The sequence below is a fragment of the Garra rufa genome, chromosome 17, assembly GCF_049309525.1.
Source record: "Garra rufa chromosome 17, GarRuf1.0, whole genome shotgun sequence".
Taxonomy (NCBI): domain Eukaryota; kingdom Metazoa; phylum Chordata; class Actinopteri; order Cypriniformes; family Cyprinidae; genus Garra; species Garra rufa.
This window is the reverse complement of record NC_133377.1, coordinates 28,981,313-28,993,238: the sequence shown is the minus strand read 5'-3', so window position 1 is coordinate 28,993,238 and position 11,926 is coordinate 28,981,313. Positions and strand designations below refer to the sequence as shown.

General features: G+C 35.1%; 1 protein-coding gene across 3 annotated transcripts in view; it reads left to right on the top strand.

The window, feature by feature from the left end:
* The first annotated feature begins 1,504 nt into the window (after positions 1 to 1,504).
* Positions 1,505 to 11,926, top strand: part of cspg5b (chondroitin sulfate proteoglycan 5b) — a 33,664-nt gene continuing 23,242 nt past the window's right edge. For all 3 annotated transcript variants that reach the window (XM_073821739.1, XM_073821738.1, XM_073821737.1), the window contains exon 1: positions 1,505 to 2,026. In XM_073821739.1, the coding sequence (XP_073677840.1) occupies positions 1,933 to 2,026 (94 nt within the window). In that variant the 5' untranslated portion in view covers positions 1,505 to 1,932. The remainder of the gene's footprint in view (positions 2,027 to 11,926) is intronic.

Here is an 11,926-nt window from a genome sequence, read left to right as displayed (position 1 = left end):
CCTGAAGAGGTTCTTGAAAGCTGCTTGAATTATTGACAGACGGTGTATATAAATAAGTGTTCAATTTTCTTAACTTCGATCATTAATTTCAAGCGATTTACTAGCAAAAACCCGATCAAATTAAAACATTGCTTTGAACAGTTTTAAAAAGCACATAGCGACGGGTAAAACTGAGCCTTTCGGAACTGAATCGGTTAAATAATTGCATCGTAAAATGATTCACTGTTTCGAAGTGCTCCAATCGAATCGCTTATCGTGAATCATTTGTTTCAGATCAAGACTTCAAATTGCAAATTGTTTGATTTAGACTGAAACTTCACTTTTGCCATTGGTAAAAGTTAATTAAGATCAGAACACGTTCATGAATCATTTTGTTAATAAATGATTCAAATAAAATGATTAGTGATACAAAGTTCCAATGTAAGTAAAATTATTTGCAATCTGCGCTCCGGGTCCTGATCTAAAATTATGGTTCTCAAATCATTATTCAGATCAGGACTTCATATCGCGTGTTGCAAATCATTAGATTTAGATCGGATCTTTGCATATCGCTAATGATTTGCTTCAGATCGGTATTTCAAATCGAGTATTGCAAATCATTTGCTTTATTTCGGAACTGGTTCATGAATCATTTGAAATCACAATCTAAATTAAATGATTCGCTATATGCAAAGTTCCGGTCCAAGTCAAATAGTTTGCACACTGTGCTCCGAGTCCTGACCTGAAATGGTGTTTCATTATTCAGATTGGGACTTCAGAGCGTGGATTGCAAATCATTTGATTTAGTTGGGAACTTCGGAGCGGGTTTGCAAATCTTTTGCTTTAGATCGGAACTTCAGAGCATGGACCGCAAATCATTTAAATCAGATTGGGACTTTGGTGCGGGTTCTCAAATTATTTGAAATCAGGATTTCAGATTTTTTTTCCTAAACTAAAAACTAAATTAAAATAATATGGTAAAAGACACCAATTTTTAATATAAAGCCGCAAAATCAGCTATTTTGTACAGCTAAAAATAGCTGGATGCAGATGAGACTGGAAGCCACACCCATAAGATTTACAAATGGCTGCACCCACTCTTACGGGAAGAAAAAGGTTGATAATTTTACATAATACCAATAATACTACTTTAAAAAATACCAAATTCCTCTTTGGCCAAGAATAATTTTCAAACTAGTTAAACTAGTTGAGTGTCCCTTCCTCCCTTTATACAATGTTTGCTTCTGTTTTGACTGGCGTTTATGGGTGACCCAATTTCAGACGCTTTGTTCGGGGGAACGCCTGAATCAGTTGTACCCTAATTCAAAGAGGTTAGTTCAATTATTTATAATGACATCATTTCTATGTCAATATTTTATATTTGCGTGAATGTAAGCTCATTTGGGGACAGTGCGTTTTAATTATTTACTTCTGATGTGATTGACTTTCTATCACACATGACACAAATTGTGTCGGTCATGAGGCGCATGCGCAGATGACTTCACATCAACCGTGAGTTCGACTGGCATATAAAACTCGCTGCGGGCTGTGAGCGCGGTAAAGTGTGTGCGCCCGGAGTCCGCTGGAATTAGCTTACTGTAGTCAGTGGCAGCGTGCAAATAGTACCGAAACTCCACGCTTCCTTAGTAGACGCCTGATACTGGCTCTCATTACTAATGAGACACATTTAACTGTCTTGGCATCTTGTTGGAGTTGGATAAGAAGAGATGACGGGTCCCTAGCGACGCTAAGGGTGGCTTGAATCTCGACCAAAGAGGAATAACAACCGAAGACAACATTCGAAGTTGGCATGAAGCAGCGCGCTTCGTAACGCATTCAATCTGATGAGATTTATGTCCAGGATTACAGCTCAGATTCTCTAAAGTGTCTCTCGTATGACTATATACTCCACCTGGTTCATTTAAAGTGTTTTGGAAAACGGTTTGTGCCATAATGAACTCCAGACGCACGTTGTTTTCAGCAGGTTGGGAGTCAGTGGTGCTGTCCAGCGTCCTGCTTCTTCACATCGCTCCTTTGTGTGTTAATGGTGAGTATATATTTGAGTTATTATTATTATTATTATTATGCAGTCTTTCTAAATGTCTGCCTTTCCTACATTTAACAGCTTGCTTCGTAGTAGTTCGTTTGTGTGACCTGTTGAAGCGTTTTTAAAAAGAAATATGTATAAATTGCGCAGATCTAAAATATGTAATGAAAACTTAATCAATCGGTAAATGGGTTTTTAATGACTCCAAAACAAGTTTACTTTAGCTTATATACTAAATTGTTAGCACAATTACTTGAGAAAGCTCAAGCACAGCCTCATTCTAAAGTCTTTTTTCTTTCACCTTATTGGCATTTTTTTTTTAAATAAATATTTAAAAGTTAATGTAGTAAATCATGGCTATCTTGCACCATATCATTTATGTGATTTTATTCATTATGTATTGGCTAAATTATATATATATATTTATGTTAGACTTGATAATAGACACTGCCATATAAAAATTTTATTTTTGGCTTGCAAAGAAAAAATGCTTATGGATTTTCTCATGAATCACAGCTGTATTTGATGCTTTAGTTTGTTTATCACATAATGCAGGTATTAATAGAATAAGTTGAGGTGGGCGATATGACCAAAATCTTATATCATGATGTGAGTAATTTTATTTCATGGTAACAATATGTATATCAGAATTTAGTTATTTTTTGCTTTAAGTAAGTACTTTTTATGATATCTAAATTTGACACCACACTGAGTTAAAAACAACCCAACTTGGGTCATTTGGCAACCTAGTGCTGGGTAGATATTGGTCAGTACATATGCTTGATTTTGACCCAGCTGGTTGGGTTAAATGTTTTTAATTTTTAATTTAAGCAATGTTTGAAAGAATTACTTCAAGCAACAGCAATATTCAAAAATTAAAACAAAAACTACCCAGCAGGCTCAACCCAGTCGTTGGGTAAAATAAATAATCCAGCAGTTACAGAAAAACTTCCCAGCACATTAAAAATAACCCAATAAAATAACACAACAGGCTAAACCCAGCATTTGGGTTAAAAAAGTAACCCAGCATTTTTTAGAGTGTTGAAAAACTACCCAGCACCTGGGTAAAAATATTAAAAACAACCCAATAAAATGACCCAACATGCTAAACCCAGAATTTGGGTTAAAAAAATAACTTGTACAATTTTTTTGGAGTGTAGGAACTCCAGAATTCTTATCACCATTGTCAATAAAAAAAAGAAAAATAGCCAAAATTTAAAAAAGAAAGACAACAAAAACTCTTCACTGAAGACATGTAAACAATAGGACAAAAAAACTACAGTAGCACAGTGAGAGATTTTCTTTCTTTTGTGTTCGATTAACATGAATGAAAGACAGCAGGAATATAAGACTGCTGTCACTTTAGGAGCTGCCTGGATCCAATATACTGTTATACGTGCTTTCTTTCTGAGCTGTTTGCTTTCGCTTAATACTGTTTACCAAGGATACTTGCAAAGATGGGCATTTTGACGTGTGAGTTTGTGTATTTAACTGTTCAAGGCCTATAAAATGGCAAAAATAAGTCCATTCAATAGTCACGTGCTCTATGAGCACTATCTTTACATGCGCACGCATCTCTGACAGCTCTCAGAAACAGTATGGCAAACCAACAGGCTCAGAATTACGCTATAGATATATTGTGTTTACATACAAAACGCTAAATTCCATACAATTTCAGCGTTATTTACGATTTACACACGTTTTTACGGTGTTTATTAGGGTGACATATTTGACGTTAGGGCTGCACGATAAATTGCAATAATGTCACAATCGATATTAGGAAAAGCTGCGATATTAATGCGTGCATCTTGTCAGTGAAGCACAGTTCTGTGATCAGTATTAAATCGCCACCCGAAGGACAGAGAGTGCGCTCGCACGGAAACTCCAAATACGTCCCGCAGAAGAAACCCAGGAAATTTCAATAGTGGTAGCTGAGTAAACAGAATAATACAGCTTTCAATGATTCAATGTGACTAATAAACACGCGACTACGACAATGTATGGTTTGTCTAAGTTCTTCTTCTTATAATTTTCCTTTTAATAAAGTATATAATAATGCAATGCTAATCGACACAGCTTTCCACTACTTAGAATGCTATGAAATATGTTGCGTGCCTTATTCTGTGTGAGAAGCCACATCACCTCACAGAAGGATTAATTTCAAATGCTGAGTTTGGAGTAAAAACATGTTATTAAATGTATTTTCACGTGCTTTCAAATGAAGCAGCATTTGCTACACAGAGCCGTAGTTCACTGAGAAGCTACGCAAACAACTTTATTAGACAATAATTGATAATATAAATGTATTATATCATCTGCATGGTTATGCGTAGCTTGTCAGTGAACTACGGCTCTGTGTAGTAAATGCTGCTTCATTTGAAAGCACGTGAAAATACATTTAAAAACGTACGGCTGTGTAGTAAATTCTGCTCCATTTGAAGCACGCACGTGATGGAGATTTACTACTGATTTAAACCAGCTTTACTGACAAGATGCACATGGAATATTGCGTTTTATCATGCTAATACTGTTTTAATCACCGTGAAATGGTGTTGTAAATGAGATTTATCTATAACGTAATTCTGAGCCTGTTGGCTTGCCATAAAATGTATAGTCTCTCAGACAGCAGGCGCATATAACGAAACGAGTTCTCTTTTGCTGCTGATTGTGTTTGAATCGTTTAAAATCACTTGTTTTTTACCTGCAATGTTTTTGTGACCACACAGCCTAGCAAAGTCATGTGAGCATGTAACCTCGATAGTCCAAAATCTCTACAGTTGACAATTTTCTGTTGGTTAATAGTGTCTATCCGGTATATTGCCCACCCCTAGAATAAGGGGGTGATGGTTTATTCACTGACAGTTTTGTTCTGTATTTATTATTATTTTTATTTTTTTTATAAAAATTTTGCTGAGCAACAGCGCCTAAAGACTGGAGTACCAAACTGACTTGCATCACTACTGTTGCCTTGGCCTAACTAGTGACTGTGTAAAGCAGGAAATTATCATTTGCATAAGGAGCTTTAAGCGGTTGCACTTAGCTGAACCTCTGCCCTCTTGGCCGACTTCCCAAAGTCTATGTATTATTGCATCACTGACTCTTCAGTGACATGCATCTTTCATCAACACAGGTCCGTTTTAGCAGCAGAGCCTGCTAATGTCCTAAGCACTCATACCGGCCTTATAAAAGCAATTCAAACCTTTAGTTTTGCTTTTTATAATGAAGTCATTTAACAAATCCAGTGTTCTTGTTTTTAGTTTGCTTTCGTAGCTACTGCAGATAGAGCTCTGTTCGGCTGTGTGGATCTGTTCACTCTAATTGAATTCTTTGTTAGAAGTGAATGGTGACTGAGTTTGTATGTTTGTAGGGGTGGGAACATGTACATGGTGCAGGAATTTTTGATTAACACACTTCCTGGTAAATGATGATTGACAGGATTGATTAGCTGTATCCTGCAGAAGGTGGGCTTTAAAGTAATGAATTTTTTGATGGCTTATGTTGATATTGGTGGCCGATAAGTATGATATTGCACTGATTAATTTGAATAACATATATAATATGCCCTTAATATCCACACTGAATGTAATTATTTGTTTGGAAATGTCACATTTTATATTAAAGTCAACTTGGAGAGTTTAGTAAAACCACTTTTTAGTTATTCATTAAGCTGAAATGTGTTGTGTATTGTTGGCAGTTGCTGTTATACCTACTTCTGTTTATATTCTGTGTTTCTTTTGTTGTTATGCTAAACTACACTATAATTGAACATGCACTGCTAGCGTCTAGTTGAAATTAGTGGGCATGCTGTGACAAAAGGCTGTTACTCTTCTTTGTTGTTTTTGCCAAGACCTGGCACTCACTTCCTCAACCTTAGGAGAGCGAGAGAGAAATAAAAAGCGACAGGCAGGATGCATTCACAAAAATCTGCACAGATTTAGTCTTTCAACCGTGTCTTGATGTTTATTTTAAAATGTCTAAAACCACCTCAGATCATTTCTTTAGGGCACTTTCTCGCTAAACTTGCTTCGATCCTTTCCATGCACGGCACAAGAGAGCCATCTGCCACTGCGGTCTCATAACAGCAGAGACTGTCAATGAGCATTAGCGTCAACGAGCTAGTGTTAGCGGCCGCCTAGCCTGCCCGTATGGAGCTCCCAGTGAGGGCCAACGGTATTTATCCTGCCAGACGCTGACACTAGAGCTGCCTACACTGTTGGAAACTTATGGAACTACACAACCTGTTGGACACTTGCTGATCTTCAGCGTCTGTGCAGTAAAACATTACAGTTGAATGAATCATGTCGCTGCTGATCCAGTTTTGTACTTGTTAAACTCAATGACGTTTCTAGGCACACAAGGAGACTAGCTTCGTTTAAACATTTGATGGCGTGCACACACATTGACCGTGTTTATGTGCACTAAAATATTCTTGCATTAATTGGAATTTGGACATTCTGATTGTAAACCATGCGAAACTTGATCATTATCCAGATTAAGACAAAAATCTGATTTCTAGATTATTTCTCAAACAAAATGTTGCACATTTCTTTGTGAAATTGAAAATACAGTGAAGTCAAAAGTTTACATGCACCTTGCAGAATCTTCAAAATGTTAATTATTTTACCAAAATAAATGGGATCATACAAAATGCATGTTATTTTTAAATTTAGTACTGACCTGAATAAGATTTCACATAAAAGATGTTTACATATAGTCCACAAGAGAAAATAATAGTTGAATTTATAAAAATTGCCCCGTTCAAAAGTTTACGTACACTTGATTCTTAATACTGTGTTTGAATGGGGTCATTTTTATAAATTCAACTATTATGTTGTCTTGTGGACTTTATATAAGTGTCTTTTATGTGAAATATCTTATTCGGGTCAGTACTACATAAAAAAAAAAAAAAACATGCATTTTGTATGATCCCTCTTATTTTGGCAAAATGAGACTTGGTTCATACCTTTTAAAATAAGTTTTGTTTTCTTTGAATATCATTAGTAAAGAAATGCTACAATAAACTCTTTAATAAATCTTAAAGCCATAATGTTTATGAATGGCGACGCAAACAATTGGCTTTCTCTCTTAAATGGAGATTACAGTTTATTTTTAAACTGATTTTCTGTAATCTGCTCAAATGCTCATTACTGGCTCATGCATGTGGTCAAACTAACATTTAATTCATCTGGTACATTATCTCAAGTCAACACATTGGGTGCATTTTTTGCCCTGAATATTTAATTTGGGTGGCATAACTGTTAATGGGTCATACTGTACAACAGTAGCACAGGTTGGGGTGGGACATGGAGTTGGCTATTAATCCGACAGGTCTGGCATCTCTATATGTCTGTTCAGCTTTGCACTGATACTGCTGTGAACCTACACCCCATCCCTGATGCCAAGGACATCCATGCCAGCTCCCCTGCCAAGCAGCATCACAGAACTATTTATAACTAAAAACATGAGCGCCACTGTGGATTTTTATCCAGCATAGTTTAGAATGACACTTGCCTTTAGGATACCAAGTCATCAGATTTTAAATCAAGGTGGGGTGAAGTAAAGTTAAGTTGTCCCCTACATAAAGAGCATTGACTTCATAGTAAAAGAAATTGGCAGGCGTACATGGCATCTGTGCCCACAGAAATGGGAACGCCCGTCATTCAGAAAGTTACACACAGTCTCTGCCCTCTGTGCAATGAAATGGAAAATAGTGGCAGATTTCTTCTGTAGTGTTTTCCAAAAATGGATTATCAATTTTATCCATTGTTATTGATTAGATGGAGGCATTTCTAAATGCAAGCTGGCAGTTGTAAGAAAGGGAGTTTAAGCAGACTAAGTGATTGAAAATTGATTTAAAGGGATAGTTTATCCAAAATTGAAAATTACCCAAGCCATCCTAGGTTTAAAGTTATGGTCAAAAGTTTACATCCCCCTTTCAGAATCTGCAATATGTTAATTATTTTACTAAAATAAGAGGGATCATACAAAATGCATTTACATTTAATTCATAAATACATTTCACATAAAAGATTTTTACATATAGTCCACAAGAGAAAATCATAGTTGAATTTATAAAAATGACCCCGTTCAAAAGTTTACATCCGCTTGATTCTTAAGCTGTTTTTTTTTTTTTTTTTGGTTTAGTGATTGTTCATGAGTCCCTTGTTTGTCCTGATCACTGAGGTCAACTGAGGGACTCATATGCAACTATTGCATAAGGTTCAAACGCTCACTGATGCTTAAGGAAAAAGGATGCATTAAGAGTGAAAACTTTTGAACCGAATGGAGATGTGTGCATTTTTTCTTATTTTGCCTAAGCATCAAATTTTTTTCATTTAGTACTGCCTTTCAGAGGCTGCAAAAGATGGTTACATGTTTTCCAGGAGGCGAAACAAGTTCAATTCACCCTATATCTTAGAAATAAAAAATCTTAAAGTTTCTTAATGCAATGTTTTAATGTGTCTCTTTCAAGCTTTACGACAGTTAGTGGAAGCTAGAGATTACGGTTTACAAAGTAAATATGGATGTTTTTCTTGCACAAATGCATTGATTTGCTTCAGAAGGCCTTGCTTATTAACCCTCAGAGCTGTGCTGAGTACTTTTTACGATGGATGGATGCACTTTATTGGACCCATTCACTGCCATTATAAAGCCTGGAAGAGCCAGGACATTTTTTTATATAACTCTGATTGTATTTGTCTAAAAAGTAGAAAGTCATATACACCTAGGATGGCTTAAGGGTAATTTTCATTTTTGGGTGAACTCTCCCTTTAAGACATTAAAAATTAAGATGTAAATTAAACAAAAGAATATATTTTATTGTCTTGCGTGCACTCAAAGAAAGGCACTGATGTAAAGTGTTGTTTCTGACAGTTTTGGGCTTCAACTTTCATTTTATGGACAAAACGTTGAAATGTTTGAAATATTTTCTTTTGTTCCCTATTAAAATTTCCAGATTTGAAACCGTTTCTGTCATTGTAATTCTATTGTTAATGCATTTTCCTTGTAAGCTGACTTTTTCATGAAGCATCTTGACATTGTTACCTCAAATACTCCCTCAGATTACGGGTCTGTTTGGGTCATTAGAGATCGAGGGAGAGAAAGATAGTGGGAGGGATGAGAGAAGAGAGGAAGATGTTGACATTTGAGCGTTACATAAGCAAAAAATGTCAGCTAGAGACAAAGGAAGAATGTGTGCTGTTTTTTTTTTTTTAAATGAAGGTGAGGAAAGAACATGAAGATACTCAACAATACAGTGTTGCTTTACAGTGCTAAAGTCGTGTTTGATCATAATTTATTAGTATTCAGATTTGAAGTGATATTGATTGTAAATAGAGGACAGTGAGAATGAAGACGGCATACTTTCACACACTTACAAAATTTAAATGTCTCACTGGTGAGGTCATGAGAAAATAGTTCTCTTCCCTATTTCTTTCTCACTCTCGATCGTCTTGCCCCTCTTTTTTTTTTTTTTTTTTTCTCACTATCCCCCTCTCTCTCGCAGACTTAACATGCGTACTAAATAGGCAACAGAAATCCTTCTCAAAGGCTTTGGCACAGGTCTGCAAATGGGCGGAAAGAGAAACACACTCTCACTGTCACATTTTCTCATCTTCACTCCATTATAGCATGTGTTTTGTGTTATTTTTCTTTCAATGGCTCTCTTTCCCCCAACCTCTCTTTTCTGTCAGCTGACCCCTTCGCAAGGAGTTATGCAAATCAAAACAACTGTTTTCCTCCTGTAACCTCTCTCCTGCTCTGCCTTTGAGGGGTGACTGTTTTATTCTCAGTCCAGTCACTCTATCATTTAGCTTTTAAATATTTTAAGTAGAAGTAAAAGGAGCCAACTATTGCATTAATATTAAACTTTGTAGCGGTGGGAATCTAGATTTAGAATACTTGAACATCACGTGAGGTACGTGAGAAATAATTTATGCACACACTGCCATCTCTGTTACCCTCTCAGGGGGGATTGTGTGAATAAATGAATGGGAGAAAGAGAGGAAGTGAATCAAGTGGGGAGGACAGAAGGGTCTCTGTTTTACATGGCTTTTGAGATGTTCCAAAATGGCAGCCCCTTTACATTGCTTCTTGGCAACTGTGTGTGTGAGTGAGTGTCTGTTAGAAGTTGATGTGTGACTTGGATTTAATTTACAATGAAGAGGAATTAAACCAAGAATAGCCATGGAAACGGAATTTCACACTGTCAGTCAAATACTTGAAGTAGATTGCTAAAAGACAATCAGTAAAATTTAACTGTAAATGTTCCTGCTTTTTGTGACCGTTTTAATTCAAATGATCAAGCAGAATCGAAATAGGCTTTATTTACCAATTGTGCACAAATGCTTTGTGTTTTATATACACGTTAACATTTGAAGTGGATCAAAAAACTTAATCAAAGTTGTCCTAAGACAAGAACGTATTGTTTTGTATATATATATTTTAATAAACTTTAAAATATAACTGATTTCTGTGATCCAAAGCTGAATTTTCGTCAGCCATTACTCCAGTCTTCAGTGTCACATGATCCTTCAAAAATCATTCTAATTTGCTAATTAATACCAATGTTGGAAACTTTAATATGCTGCTTTAATATATATATTTTTTTAGGATTCTTTGAATAAAAAGTTAAAAAGGACAGCATTTATTCGAAATATATTTACGCAACCTTGATAAGCAGAAAAGACTTCTTTTTAAAAACATTTAAAATCCTACTGATCCCAAACTTTTGAATGACAGTGTATATAAATATAAATAATATGAGTTTTTTTTTTTTTAAATGCTCTTTTTTTCGACAAGGAAGCATTTATATATTTTTGTACTGTTTTGAATGTACTAGAAGTTAAAAAATTCCGAAGTTTGGGGTCAGTAATTAAAAAAAATATAACAACAACTTTTGTTTTTCAATGAGCATTAAATCAACTAGTGTCTGTAATGTAATTTTATAATATTAGTATATAAGTTTTCTCTTTTAAATAAATAAACACAGTTCTTTTGAACTTTTATTAAAGAGGAAAAATATATGCATGTATGTATCTTGAGCATCAAATACACACAGTATTAGTTTGATTACGTAAGGCTCGTGTGACACTGAAGACTGGAGTTTTAATATTAATCTTTACAATTTTGCTGTATTTTTGATCAAATAAATGCAGCCTTCTTTTAGAGACTTCTTTCAATAATATTTTAAAAAGTCTTATTGAATACTGACCCAAAGATTTGAACAGTTTATATTATTTCATAATATGTGGCCCTGGACCACAAAACCAGTCATAAGGGTCAATTTTTTTTAATTCGAGATTTTTACATAATCTGAATGCTGAATAAATAAGCTTTCCATTGATGTGTTTGTCAGGATAGGACAATATTTGGCTGAAAATCTGGAATCTGAGGGTGCAAAAAAATCTAAATATTGAGAAAATCGCCTTTAAAGTTGTCCAAATGAAGTTCTTAGCAATGCATATTACTAATGAAAAATTAGGTTTTGATACATTTACAGTAGGAAATGTACAAAATATCTACATGGAACATGATCTTTACTTAATATCCTAATGATTTTTGGCATAAAGAAAAAGAGATGATTTTGACCAATACAATTTATTTTTGGCTATTGCTATAAATATATCCATGCTACTTAAGACCAGTGTGGTCCAGTTTTGTGGTTCAGTTTCACATATATTATTAGACAATCAGGAATTGAAATAAAATAAAAAAGGATATTTTCATCTGTTCATATTTGAGATGGATTGCATTAGATTAGTTTACAGTATCAGTAAAAGACAATCAATTAGGTCAGTGAGATATTTTTTTTTTTCTTGTCAGCGCTAAAGTGGAATTCCCCATTGTCTGTTTATCTTTGTGCATTAAAGCTTACCCATCCAGACTGCCCAATACAAGTCT